Raw genomic sequence first — 14871 nt, 5'->3', positions numbered from 1 at the left:
GGAGGGAAAAGGAGGGAAGAGGCAAATAAGCTAGCTTAAGCACCAGTTCTTAAAGTTACAAAGTTCTTATAATGACCAGCTTGAATGAAACAGTTGAGGGAGAGTAGAAGCCAAATGGAGCAGGTCTCTTAGCAGAGTTGATAGAGTGGGCTCTGCTTCCATCTGTCCTCTGCTTTAGCCTGAATGAATGACTGCAGCTTGGTTAAGGAAAGGAGGAGCCTGATGGATCTGGTCTCTCAGCAGACCTGAAGGGATGGCCCTTCCCATCTTGAATATGCAACTGGGATTCCAGGTGGAGTGAGGCTAGGAGCAATGTGTATGTGGAGAGATTTTGGACTGGAGAAACAGTTGGCAGAAAGACAGTGAAATACGCCCTCTTTGCTGCTCCTGTGCTCAAAATTGTGCCCTCCTGTAGCTCCTTTCCATTTAAAAATAGGCTGCGGGGGTTCCTTTTGCGTGCACTGTGTAGTTTGCCTCTTAATTACAGGTAGCCTGCTACCTTTTCTCATTAAATAAAGCAAATCGAACCAAAGCAGAAAAAGAAAGGGCACACAACCCCTCCTGACTGTTAAGGTGGAATGTCGGTTACAAAATCTCGATTTTGAAGTTTACAAAATAGAGAGCCATTCATTACTGAAGTTGGACAGCTATTGAAGCAGTAATTTCTGTTTTGCCACCAGTTTTTGAGCTCACAGTTCAGTTTGCAGTGACATGCATGAAAAGTCTCTCATCTTCCAGTGTGTTTAAAGATGAGCTGGACAAGTGGCAAAGCAATCAACTTCTTTGTCACATGGCTTCAATAAAGACTGATTTGGCATAATTGTTGGCAAGAACAGGGGTCAAATGAGTGAGCTCTGAGTGATTGGTTTTTCTCTGTTCTGCATCTTTGAATACAGCCTCCCTTGTCTTTGTCTCTGAGATCCCATCATGTTTTCCAGCCTTTAGCTTACTTTCTTAGAATCATGTAGACCGTGTATGTTCTGCTTGGGTGCAGGCTCCTCCCCTTTTTCTTTCTGGCTGTTAGATTACTTGTTTTCTTTAGCAAAATGTGGACGTGTGTGTTTACACATGGCTCTCCTAAATTTATGCAATCAGTCAAATGATCAAGGATAAAGGGAAAACCAGCTTTGAAAAACCAAATCATGTTAGGAAATATTGTACAAGACTGAGTGCTGTATTTGTGGGAACTCCTTTCCAGATGACTGAGGGGCTGTTCGGATATAATGGTGGTGTTCGGCAGCAGTGTGCATAAGCCACTTCTGGTTTCCAGCAACGACTTTGAATGGTGCATTTGTAGGTTGTTATCGTGGCATTTGGGGCTGTTTGCAGGTTAAGCAATCTCAAGTTAACCCATGGTTTGTGCCCCCGCAATTTTTGGGTTAATTAACTCACAAATTGCTGCTGAATGCTGCTGTTCTGTCCAAATAAGGTCTAAATAGTATAACATGATCAGTATAACATTCAATTACACGAGCTTGAAAATTCTTAAGGCGGATCATGTAACGTTAGTGGACCAAACTTTCCACCATTGTGTGTTGCAGCAAATATCAGATGATGGCATAGCGGGTATCTGTAAAGGATGTCACCGGCTCCAATCCCTTTGTGTTTCTGGTTGTACAAACCTTACAGATGCTTCTCTCATAGCTCTTGGTTTGAACTGTCCAAGACTGAAGTGAGTATTGCTCAGATCTTATGTTAATGAGTCGTGGCTTTTCCCTCTGGTTTGAATATCCTGAAGAGTCATGGGAATAGTGGGTGTCTAATATTTTTCAGTGGCACAGTCCAACGCATCTTTATTCAGAAGTAAGTCCCACTGAGCTGGATCCAAGTTCTCCATTCCATGGATAGAAGGGCTCTGCTCACAGAAGGTGTTTCCACCTAATTCCCCTTCCCTCCCCCATTCGCACCACAGCTCACCTCATTCAGCAGGGGGCACTAGGGCTGCCAAAAGGAGGATGGGGTGGGGAAGCCTGGTCAGCCCAGTTGCATGTGCCTAAATCTGGATCCAACCCATTGTGTTCCATGGGACTTGCCTCCGAGTAAGTATGGACAGGATTGCAGCCTGCATAAATTGTAGTAATTTTTTAAAAGTCTGTTACAGTATATTGAAGTCTACACATTCCTGGAAATTAACTAAAATGTAATTTTAGATTACAGAATGATCCTGAAGACTTGATTGTGTGCCTAATAATTTTCAGTGATAACTTAAAATGTGCTGAAGACAGTCACAAATGCTCCTGCTGCACTAAGCCTGCTAGCCTTTAAGGTGCCACAAAACTCTTCATTGTTTTTGCTGCAGTAGACTAACTCAACCATCCCTTGGAATTTCTAATTAGACCACAATACTCAAGTCATGGTTTCTCTCTGAGCCTTCCCTAATCCTCCTTCCCGCATTCTTTGTCTATTTTTCCGGAGTATATGTAATTGTGTTGAGAATGCATAGACAGGCATTTTTTAAAAAACAAACAAACCCAAACATATTTGTTTGAAATTATAGGAAAAATATGGCCAAGCAAAAAAACCCTGCTCACGCATGACTTGGGACAATATAGAAAAAGAACCGTGCCATATACTTTGGGGACAGCTTCTCATAGAATCATAGCACTGGAAGGGATAAAAAGGTAGAATCCATTCCTTATTTGATACAGGATAAACATAATTTAAGAAGAGCTGGAAAAACCTACCCCACTCGGCAGACCCTGGGGATAAAAACCATTTGAGTGTTGTTGCTAATGATGGGTCCAGTAATGCCTGTGGGTGCACTTTTCCCAATAGCACTGAATAATATACAGTAATTTATATGGAACAAAATAAACTGCTATTCTTGCCATCAAGTCCACCCTCTCCCATTCCTGGCACTGGATGGCTCAGCCTCCACAGGGAGTACTCAAGAGATGCATGGCCCATCCCACCACATCCAGCAGCCCTCCAGTATATGGACCTTTTCTCCTCCTCCCCTCCTGCCTATATAATCTCAGGCATTTGCTAGTCTTAAAATAAAAATGATACTTATTGGCAAATCTGTTTGTTGTGCGTCTCCCTCTTCCTGATATTGTTCCCCTCCCACTTCTTCTTAGGGTCTGTTTGTGGAGGTGAATTTTTCTTTGCAATGTATTTCTGCATTATTTCCCTTAAGGTGAATATAGAAAGGTTGGTGCATTTTATATTTTGTTTTGTAACTTTAATTTTATGATGGTTATAGCTGCAATTTTCTTACTTTCCCTCTGCTTTTTTAGTTTTAAAAACCATTCTAAACCTCCTCAGGAAATAGATCAACAAGTGTGACATGCCAGATGAAACCAGAATTTCCTTTTGTAAGATTTTTTTTTTTTAGCATACCATGGCTATAACTTCAAATTCTAAAACATACACATAACAAGGTAAATGGGTTATCCTGTTATAAAAGAAGACTAATCACTTGGAAATACTGCTATCACCACCCCACTGAACAACTTTTTCTCCCTCCATGCAATTGGAATTGCATCAACCTATTCTCTTGATGTATAAAACCTAGACCTTTCATTAGTTGTGGTATAGCAATAGAACGTTTACCAGTAGCTTAAAAAACCCGAGTGGTGTATGTAGATTTGAATGGTTCAAGCTGAGAACTAGTATATGCAGTACAGAACATAAACAAAAGATATGCTTGTAAATTTATATATGCCTATTTCTTTTTGCTGATATTCCGCAAGTCAAAATTTCGTAAACTTAAGCTATATAATACTTACTGCAACATACTAGGAGACATCTATTGCAAGATGGTCTAATACAGCCTTCAGTTACTAGGGGGAACTGAATTAGTTCTTGATTTGCACCCCAAAAGCTAAAGCCAAGTTAGTACAGATGGCAGACTATACTACTGTGATATGTTCCCAGACACCAAATCCCATCAAAAGGCAGACTGGCATGTTTTGCACCAACTGAATTGATATAGAAGCAGAGAGTGAAATCAGGTATACAAGGACAACATAAATAATGACAACAACATTTATATCCCATCCTTGCTCCAAGGAGCTCAGGGTAACATACATGGTTCTTCCCCCTCTTATCTTTACAACAACCAGTGAAGTACATTCAGCTGAGAGTATGACTGGCCAAAGGAAACTCAATGAGCTTCTTGGCTGAGTGGGGAGTGTCCTAGTCTGACACTCGAACCAAGCACAGTATGATAGTCTATGAAGGCATGAATGATGGCTCTAAGTTTGAAAGCAACAATAGTGAATACAGCCCCTTTGTCAGGTTTATAGCCTTAGGGTGCTTCAAAGTTTGCCACAACTTGGAATTCCAGAGCATCAAAATTACGAACATGATCAAGCATGATAGCTGAACCTTATCATGACCAGAGTTCCTACTGACCACCCACATCCATGTATGCAAAGAACATCGGCAATCACGGATTTCAGCCTCGTTCATTTCAACTGACGTGACTAAAATGTTTTCAGGTCTGAAGCAAGAATATTTTCAATTGTAACATATCAGTTACAGACACAGGATTTTAGCCATGTTGCAGGACTTGAGTTTGGCAGTCACGTTGCCAACAGAGATGGTAAAATAACCTCCATTGCACGGATTCACATACTAGGTTCTTAATGTCAGCATAAAAACTTCCTTCTCAATATTTTCAAATCTAAAAATATTATTTTTTTCAGGATTTTAGAGGCTGCAAGATGTTCCCATCTCACTGATGCTGGTTTTACACTTCTAGCACGGGTAGGTAAGGTTAATACTATTTACATTTCTACCCCACCCTTAAATAGCTTAGAATAGGATTTTAGCCTACAACCACCCTTCTGAGGCAGGTTAGGTGAAACTAGGTATAGGCAACTTGTGACCCTCCAGATGTTTTGGCCTACAATTCTCATCATCCCTCACCATGGCTGTACTGGCCATGGCAGGTGGGAGCTGTAGGCCAAACATCTGGAGGGCCACAAGTTGCCCATCTCTGGGTAAAGTATACTGACTTGGCCAAGGCCAGTGATTTCAATGACTTTCAACTGGATTTCCTACAGCTAAACCCATCCTAATTGCACCACATTGACTGTAAATGTGGGTCTTACAGGATATCAAGGATATTTCAAGGATATAATGAACACATTTATTTGACAGGTGGGGAAGTTGGTTGGTTAGGTAACCCTTGAAATGGTTGTGATCTTCCTTTCTGCCCAGCTATACATGAGGGTAGAGTTTCCATGCTTATATAGTTTCAATACCTCAGAAAGACTCAGGTATTAGAAAGTACCCCAGAAAGACTGATTTAGGTATAGTGAGATGTATCCAATGGTACTACTACACAGAGTAGACCCATTGAAGTGAATGGGCCTACTTTACATAGGACTACAGTTGGATACTGCCCGGTGAATTCACAGTCCTTAATCTGAGAAACTATATATACACACATGCTGAAGATGTTTGGATGAGAGGGAAAATATGCCCAATAATTAATTTCCAATTCATGCCAATGATATATATGAAAATGTCATAATAGAACTCTAAACTCTCCCTTATTTTTAACTGTGGAATGTCTGTTCTAACTTCTAGAATTGCCATGAACTAGAAAAGATGGACCTAGAAGAATGTATTCTGGTGAGAGCCATTTGTACAAGGCCTGTGTGTCATCTAGTGAAATACATGATTCAAAGATGACATTCTCCGTTTCCAGCAAGAACTTGCAGACTACCAAAATTGCCTCAGAAGATATATTTTGCCCATCTCTGTGTTACGCACTGTTCTACATGTAATTTCTTTTTCCTTTCTAGATTACAGATAACACATTGATACAACTTTCCATTCATTGCCCTAAACTGGAAGCATTGGTAAGTTTTTCATCATTTACTTGTTTGTGGACTGTAAACTAAACTCATTCCATTTCTTCAGACCATGTGCTCCATTCCATCTTATTGTTAAAGGAAGCTGGGAATTTGGACAGTTAAGATCATCTTCTTGCTGCTGTGCAGGTCACAAGCAGGCTTTTTCTGTACTCTGAATTTAAACAAAATATGTGCCCAACTAACCCAAATTCTGCAAATGAAAACGCAGAATTCTGCTTCTCCTTGTATACAGAAAATCTGCCTAGGTTTGCTTATTTTGTGTATGCCAGTCATGGGGCAGGGGGTGGGTGGGTCAAGGAAATATAAAGGGCACTGAAGTTCCACTTCTTGACCTCCTTGAGACAAGTCACATGAAAACTCATTTTAAAAAATCATATTATATTTTATTATATCAATTATATTGTGCCTCTTTAAAAGCAACTTGGTTTAAAATGACAGGATACATCCAGTGTTGCACAAACAGATTAATATTTATGCAATGTAACTTTCTCATCCTCTCCTTGCCTCTGCATCTCCCTTGTGCCCCCAAAATCTTCTCCAAAGGGTCCCCCCACTTTGCGGAGCAGATTTTACAAGGGGGCCTCAGGGAGGGTGAATTGCCCACTGTCAGGAGTCTCCCACTAGTGTATCCTCCATGCAAGAGGATATCGGCGTGATTCCTCATGCAATGAGGCCTTTCTAACGGGCCATTTCCCTCTTCCTCCAAGTGATAGCCATTTCCCCCAAAACCCTCATTCTCCATGACAGCAGATTAGCGATCATCCTGAGAGTGGGATGCTATTATCCCATCCCTAGAGTGCTCACCTACATACCCTTCAGCTTCTCCAGGTCCGCTACCTTCACCTCAAGGGAACAAAAGTGTTTCCTGAGAACCAGGAACTCACTGCACTGAACAGAAACCCATGATTTCTAGCTTTTTACCTTTGTAACTGGTCTTTTGTTTGTTGGGAGTGTTTACTTGGGAAGTTCTGAAACATCAAGTGGTAGGGGAGGACTGTTGACTGGCTTGGCCTCCTCTCCCTGTTGGTCAGTTTGCACAGGGGCTTAAGTTGCTGCTCACTGGGGCTGAGACACTTCATTGTCTGGTTCCGTCACACGCCTATCTTACTTATACACCTCTAGCTACCTTCCCCTAACTGCTGCTGCAGCCAGTAAAATTTGGAGAGCTTTGTTTAAAAAAGAAAAAGGGGTGGGTGGGTCAACTGCTGGGCTGCACCAGACTCCAGAGAGTGGAAGTTTAAAGGGGCATGGATTTAGGTCAGGTACTCCCCCCTGGGAATGAGGATTTTTAACCACGGAATGGACAATGTGTGGGGATTAAAGAGAGCATGTGGGTAGAACCTGGGGGCATGGGGGGGTAGAAGTTCTGAAGTGGTTGAAGTTTCTTATTACCCTGTCCATATTTGTGGCTGCAAACTGTATACAATTTAAGCTGAAACCAACATGAAGACAATAGTTTTGGACAATATCCCCTTGTTGGACAATATTCAGCTGCTTCACTTTAGCCAAAGCGTCCATTGCCCAGGTGAGAAGCCCTGCCAAAAAATGGAGTTAGTAGAAGCTGCCCACGGCTTTCCTAACCTTATGAATGATGGCTCTACTTTCACCTCAACTGATCCAGGAGAGAAATCATGGCAAGAGTAATACCAGGAAACAAGAAGACCACTAAGATACCAGTTTCCTGTAGAAGTGCATAGAACATTTTGCACTAGGAAAGCAGTTTCTTAAACCAGAATGTGCCCATTCCTATGACCTTTTTGAAATCCTCTTGGAAAAGGAGTGTGTGTTCATGTGTTCCATTTAAATTGGCCACCGTACCGTTAGGCAGTTTGGTGCTAGCACAGACCTTAATCATTAGTATAGGAGAGTCCTAAAGAACTTCTAAGTGGTGGGCACAGAAGGGGATATCTCTTCTGGTAAGAGAGAAATCGGCAACATGTCTGTGCAGAGCCTTGCTTTGGAAACTTTCATAGCTGAGGAAAGCGTTTTTGGCAGGAACCCTCCCCCACCGTCATACTGCATATGCTCAGTATGTTCCTGCCCTATTCTTCAGTTCTCTTTTGACCGCTGTCATGGTTACCTCGCTGGAACATATCAATAGCCTGGGTCATCTCCTCGTTCCAGCCTGTGACCAGGACCTTAGCAGAACCGCCAGCTAAGCCTGCAGGAAAATCCCCAAGAGACCTCAGAAAGCCATCCAGATTCATCAGCCTCCAGGAGCGTCCCCTACCCTTGCAGAGGTTACAGGTAGCCTGAAGGTCAAAACTGATGAGTCCATGCCAAAGGAGTCACCACTGGCTTCCCCACCTACAGATCATTTTCTCCCAATCCAGCACAGAAGGCAGTCTTTACGCACCCGTGTTCAGACGCTTCTTAAAGGGGTTGAAGAACTTGGCTCCATCAGTATGACCCACAGTTCTGGCTTGGGAATCTATCCTTAGTTTTGAATGTGTTAACATTAAAAGTCTTTTAGCTGCTGGCTTCCTGCTCCCTTCAACTCCTAGAAAGTCACCTTCCTCATAGTGATCATATCGGACAAGAGAATCAACAAACTTTCCGCATTGTGTGTTGATCCACCTCATCTTATCTTAGGGTAGTGCTCTGCCTGGACATCTTTTTCCTTCCAAAAGTAGTGTCCAACTTTCATCTCAGTGAGCCTATCACGTTACCTCTTTCCCCCTCCCCCTCTCCTACTTGTGATTTGGAGTGAATGTTACATATACTGGATATTTGGAGAGCTTTGGCTTTTTACAGATCTAGAACTGAAACTTTTCGTAAAACTCAAAAGTTCTTTGTTTGCTATGGAGAACAAAGGAAAGGGTCTTCTGTCTTGTCTCAGTGCTTGGTATCTTGGATAGTACAGACCGGCATATCAAATCTCAAAAATGGACTACCCATCTCATATTAAGGTTCACTCAACCCATGGAGCTGCAACATCCACTGCCTTTGCAAGAGGACTCCCACTTTTGGACTTATGCATGGCTGCTACATGGTCTTCTCCGTCAACCTTTGTGAAGCACAAGCTCGATGTCTAAACCAGATTGGACTACAAATTTGGGAAAGCAGTTTTATCATCAGTGCTTCAATAGGACACTTTACCCACCTCTGGGTAAGCTTGTTAATCACCCAAGGAAACAGCCTTGGTTGCCCTGTATCTGTCAGGAGAGAAATGGGTGTGGGTGACACTGCTGATTCTCCTTGATCTCTTAATGGCTTTCAATGCCAGTGACTATGTTGTTGTTGTTATTATTATTTATTGCATTTTTATACCGCCCAATAGCCAAAGCTCCGTTAACCTTCTAAGGCATCTGAGCTAGGAGTGGTGGGTACTGCATTGCAGTGGTTCTGCTCCTACTTAGATGGTAAACTCCAGAAGATGGTGCTTGGGGAATATTGCTCAGCCCCATGGATTCTTTAGCATGGGGTTACGTGGGGGCCAGTTTTGTCTCCCATGCTATTTAACATCTACATGAAACCATTGAGTGGGGTCATCCAGACATTTGGTATGTGCTGCCATCAGTATGCTGATGACACAGCTCTACTTCTTTCCATCCACATCAGGTGAGGCTGTGGGTGTGGAAGAGCGGTGCCTCTCTATGACAATGGACTGGATGAGGACTAATAAATTGAAGCTCAACCAGACAAGACTGTGATGCCATTAGTGGGTGGTTCTTCTGACTGGATAGATTGTGTTAATCCTGTTTTGAATGGGGTTGCTTTCCCCCTGAAGGAGCAGGTTTGTAGCTTGGGGTTCTTCTAGAGCCATCGTTGTTGCTCGAGGCTCAGGTGGCTTCAGTGGCACGGACTGCCTTCTACCAGCTTTTGGCTGGTGCCCCAGCTACACCCCTATCTGGACAGGGATAATCTGATTTCAGTAGCCTATGCTCTAGTAACCTCCAAGTTAGATTGCTGCATTGCATGCTAAGTGGGGCTGTTCTTGAAGACTGTTCAGAAGCTGCAGTTCATGCAAAATGCAGCATCCAGATTAAGATCAGGGATCCAAAGGTCTGAACATATAAGACTGGCTTTTGCCTGTTTGCATTGGCTGTCCATTGTCATCTTTTCAGCACCAGGTTAAACTGTCCTCTTCTCCCAGGCATTTGTCAGTTGTTTTTATCAGGTCCAGTGTCTTGATATAATTGTTTTAGTTGTTAAATTGTTTCACATTTTGTATTAGAGATTATATATTGTGTTTTTATTATCTCATGTTGTGTTTGTGAACTGCTCAGAGCTTCAGCTATTGGGCAGCATACAGAAATGAAATAAATAATACATAATAATAGATTTGCACTAGCAATACAGCTGTACCTGTTGCTTAGGTGCAGTAGTTGCTAAGCAGTTAAACAGGTGATTGTCATGAAGCCCAACTCTCCAGTGGTGCTATCAGGCCTAGGGTTTCTGTTGTTACTTAATAGACATGATGCATAGAAAAAATAATCTCCGTATCAAGAAACAAAAATGTTGAAGAGGTTAAACACAAAAGGAACCCCTAGACTAAGCTGGGAAGGGTAGAAAGGAGAAGGCCCGATTTGTTCAGCCTTTTTGTTTTGCTTTGTGTATAGAAAGCCTCTACATCTGAAATGCATGGAATTCTGGCTAGTACTGTTTTCCTCATCTTATCTTGAACAAGTAGGTACGAGTTACCATTGCAGGATGTTTCTCCTCCTGACAGCAAGGATGCATCTTTTTACCCTTTTGGAGAAATACACACTGGTGAGAGTTTATATTTTTGCTTTGTTGTAGAGCTTGTCCCACTGTGAACTGATCACAGATGATGGGATTCTGCATCTAAGCAGTAGCACATGTGGACATGAAAAACTCCAGGTACTCGAGTTGGACAACTGCCTTCTAATCACAGACGTGACTCTAGAACACCTTGAGAACTGCCACAACTTAGAGAGAATTGAGTTATACGACTGTCAGCAAGTCACCCGTGCAGGCATCAAAAGAATAAGAGTATGTACCATGCAACTTACCGAAGTGCAGGGCCTCAGTGTTAGTATGTCAAGGTAGCTTGTCATGATTTTTTAAATAAACATTGAGGCATTGGTTATATATATAGCTTAATAAAGTGTATATTGTAGATGTTCATTCAGCAAAAGAATGCACTCAGTACTGAAGTCAATACTAGCTTTTTAAATTCATGAACTAGAGGACGAAATGAACCTGCAACAGAAGCAGTGTGCCCTTCCTTCCTTCCCAATTGCTTGATAAGGGTTTCTGGAAAAGGCCAATAACCGGCTTTTTTCAGAAATCTCTATCAAAGGCTGGGGAAAAAGATGGGTGCACAGATTCTGTTGAAGGGTCATTTTGTTCTATAAATTCATGAATTTAGGACAAAGGCTGTCAGAATGACCCAGAAGCAAATTCTGTGAGTATCTTCCAGCAAAAACTCCAAACAATGACAACCTTTTACTAAAGTCTCATGTGAACTTGGTCAGGCCAATGTTGTCCAGACAGTGCTATGATGAAGCTAACATTGCCCAATTTCCAAACTACGATTCAAGTATCAGGACCATCCAAGCAGACTCTGCATTCATTCCTTCTCTCCCCTCACATGGGCATTCAACCTTCCCTTTACAAGAATTAGATAACATTATGTATTCACCAGCATTTCTGCTAACTATGTTTTGTACCAAACCAGAGTTTGAAACTGTGGCTAGAACCAGGTTTGTAAATTCTGATTTGGAGTAGGATTAGCAAAGCATCAGTGTAGATGCAGCACTTAAGTGTAGCTATCTCCAAAGCGTCCACCAACCAAATTATGGTTTGGCAGTGTTCTAGCTTCGCTGAACCAATTTATTTTATATTTTTACTTCCTGGGTCAAACTATGGAGCGGAGATCAATATTGGATGAAACTTCCTCTGATTCACTAATAGCTTTACCTCTTGTAAACTGTTGCTCCCTTTTCAGGAACAGCACATAATTTGCCTGCGTGTTTTCAGATTATCTTTGAGAATTTTAAGCACAGTAAGTTGTAGGGGCACAGACTCCCCTAATCCAAAGCAATCATTGGAGGAGAGGGAAAAGGAGTTCTCTATCTACCCATAGAGGCTGGTAAGAATTCCTTATTAAAAGTGGAGGAAGGATACTGGTGGTCCAGGGCCATTTTTCTTACTCCTTCAGTTATTGATTAATTTCCATCTTAAGAAGTGCCCAAAGTGATATATATTAAAGCCACTGGGGTTGAAAAAAATAATTGAAGGCAGGCAGCTACTGCAAACATTTGTCACAGGTTAATTGGCAGCAGATTACGGGGTTATTTCTTTCTCTCTCTTCTCCCCTTGAAGATTGTTCTTGGTAGCATTGCTTTTTGGCACTGATAGAACCTTTTGCACATGCAGACCCTGAAGGGTCCTGTTTTTTTCCCCCACCCCCATTTTTTCTAAATATTGGGAGTCTTAAAAGTATGCAGTAACCTTTATTTAGTCTAGGGGTGGCTCCATTCTGCTGTCCTGGTGGTCCACACAGAACCAGCAAATTTGCTATTTGAAGCTATGATTCTATAATTGACTTATATTATAGGAACTTCCAATTTTAGAATTATTGATGTTACTAAAATTGATGTAAAATTATAGGGCAATATTATAGAACTAAGCTACTGTAGGTGTTTGTTTTAATAGACACACAGAGGCATGATTTCTACTATATTGAAACTTAAGTTGTAAGCTAACAGTTATCAGACTTCATTAAAAATGAGTTTCTATCTACAGGCTCATCTACCAGACGTGAAAGTTCATGCTTACTTTGCTCCAGTAACTCCACCTCCTTCTGTAGGAGGCACTCGACAGCAACTTTGCCGCTGCTGCATTATTCTTTAACAGGTGAAGAGTTGCACTAAAGCTGTTTGATGAAGGAAAGAATGACTAGGCGCGTCCATTGTTAACCTATAAAGTGATTTTTTAAAAACAACAACACCCATCCAGTTCTGTATTGATCATGATTCCAGTGCAAATTTGCAGGTAACATATTCTGCAGATATGGAGCGATACTGGCCCTCTGAGCAATGCCAGTTCTAGCATTCTGCTGTTGCAATGCCAACATGGTACTAGCTATTGTACAGATAAGAGTGTCAAATTCCTTGATTCTGCTGACTGAAAATACTAAATACCAACAGGTAGAACAATGCTACTCCTTGAGCAGTAGCTCCAATTAAAGTGTCTGACAATCACTAAGGCAAGCTTTAGCAGATGTAACCTAGATGCTTTTAACTGTTGAAACAGTGTCATTCTATAGAAAACCTTCAATTTAAAAGGCCACAATTCAGGTAATTTTATAATATGGTTGCCATGTTTTGAAACAAGAGCATATTATTTAATGTTAAAAAAAGAGAGCACTTGCTACAATTGATAAATTCTAGAGGCTATTTCCCAATGGCAATATAAGAATTTTTTTAACAATAATTCCTTAAATGTTGTGAAAAGGCTTGTGTGAAAAGTTATACTGTATAGCAATTAGGCTGAAAAAGAATAAGCCTTTAAGCAATTTGTACAAGTAACTTTGAGGGGGCGGAACAGTGCTTTTGTCCCATAGGGTATCATCTTTTAATGCAATGCTACCAAACTAGAATGCTAAGACCTTCAATTTAAGACTTCCAATTGTTATCCAAGCCAAAATCCTCAAGAATCATAGAACAGCTGATCATATGATACTGTGCAAGCAAATACAAATACATTTGTAAAATATCAAAATTTGGGTTTTCCTCTCTAATTGTTAAGAGGCGTAGTTGCTCTGAAAATGGTTTGACCATAACACACATGGATTGTAGCATCTCACACTCTCCAAAGGCATTCTCCCCTTGTCAAAAGCACCTCCTCCACTTGCTTCTTTTCCAGCTGTTTTGACAGCACAGTAGCTTTTGCAGAACTGAAGAAGCTCTGTTAGCACTGAGAGGATTCTTGGCTGGATCCTTACCAGCCAAAATATACCATAGAAAAGAGTTGAGCAGTGGCACTATGGCTGGATCCAGCCCTCTTTCCCAATGGGCCTTCTCTTACATACCAGATTTCACACTTAACATAGAAAAGTCATTGTCTACAATTAATGTATGTACACTGGCTGTTTTTGAACAATAAGGCCAAGCTAAGGTTATAAGTTCCATGAATGAGCTCAGTTTGTGTCCTTCTCCCACTCCTGCAGCACCAGCTGCAAAGAGATCAGAAAAGTGTCACACCCATTTTCAGTTAGCTGCAATGTAGTATTCTGTTCAAATGTTACAACTGTGGTTAATCTTAACAGTTTATGCATTTAAGCCAATTTAAATCAAAGTTTGAAGTTGGCTTGTTCAGTAAACCATAATTAAGTCTAACCAGACTTTGTCCAGGTTCCTACAGAATACACAACTGCAGTTAATTGAAAACAGAAGCAAAAGCTTTTGAACTCCCCCTTGGTTGTGCTGGAAAAGCAGGGGGAGCACACGAACCAAGTACATAACACTGAATCATAGTTCAGCATTGTGTTTGAATGCAGCTAATGTCTTCACTGAAACACAACGTAAGAGTCAATCAATAGCCTACTGAAAGTTTTGCTAAATAAGTTAATGTATTTTTGTAAGATTGAGCCAGGAGAAGTAGGCACATTCTTATGCAACTAACTTTTTTATATAAAGAAGAGGGCATATGATATAGAACTGCGCCTAAGTTTATCAAGTACAGCATTTCTAAGTTATTTCTTTAATGCTCTTTGAACAACGTGCTGACAGAATGTTGTATTTAAAGGATTCAATTCAGCTCAGCTGAAGGATGAAGATACGTAATTCTGAAGAAGGTAATATTGGGAATGCAGTAAGATCTTGTTATTAATGTTCTTAAGACTACTTAAAATTATTAATAAAGTACTACATGAGCATTGAGCACGCCAATAACAGAAAAAATATTCCTTCTACTGCCACAGAGAAATATTCTATAGCAACACATATCTGTAAGATTTGCTATTTGTCTATAATTAAACTGTCAAAAGAAATATTAATAGCTTGTCAAACAAAAATGTTTTGATGCGTTTGACTCTTATAAAATCAAGTGTTTATGAAATTCAAGTTGTTGA

General features: G+C 41.0%; 1 protein-coding gene across 1 annotated transcript in view; it reads left to right on the top strand.

Annotated features, from left to right (window-relative positions):
* Window positions 1-13024, top strand: part of FBXL2 (F-box and leucine rich repeat protein 2) — a 31505-nt gene extending 18481 nt beyond the window's left edge. Inside the window, exons 10-15 of the mRNA XM_063123777.1 lie at window positions 1542-1672; window positions 4650-4710; window positions 5539-5583; window positions 5757-5813; window positions 10572-10784; window positions 12543-13024. Coding sequence (XP_062979847.1) covers window positions 1542-1672; window positions 4650-4710; window positions 5539-5583; window positions 5757-5813; window positions 10572-10784; window positions 12543-12650 — 615 coding nt within the window. The 3' untranslated portion in view covers window positions 12651-13024. The remainder of the gene's footprint in view (window positions 1-1541; window positions 1673-4649; window positions 4711-5538; window positions 5584-5756; window positions 5814-10571; window positions 10785-12542) is intronic.
* The last annotated feature ends 1847 nt before the right edge of the window (window positions 13025-14871 follow it).

The sequence above is a fragment of the Elgaria multicarinata genome, chromosome 1, assembly GCF_023053635.1.
Source record: "Elgaria multicarinata webbii isolate HBS135686 ecotype San Diego chromosome 1, rElgMul1.1.pri, whole genome shotgun sequence".
Lineage (NCBI taxonomy): Eukaryota > Metazoa > Chordata > Lepidosauria > Squamata > Anguidae > Elgaria > Elgaria multicarinata.
Note: the sequence above shows the minus strand (reverse complement) of the source record. Positions and strands in the feature narration are given on the sequence as shown.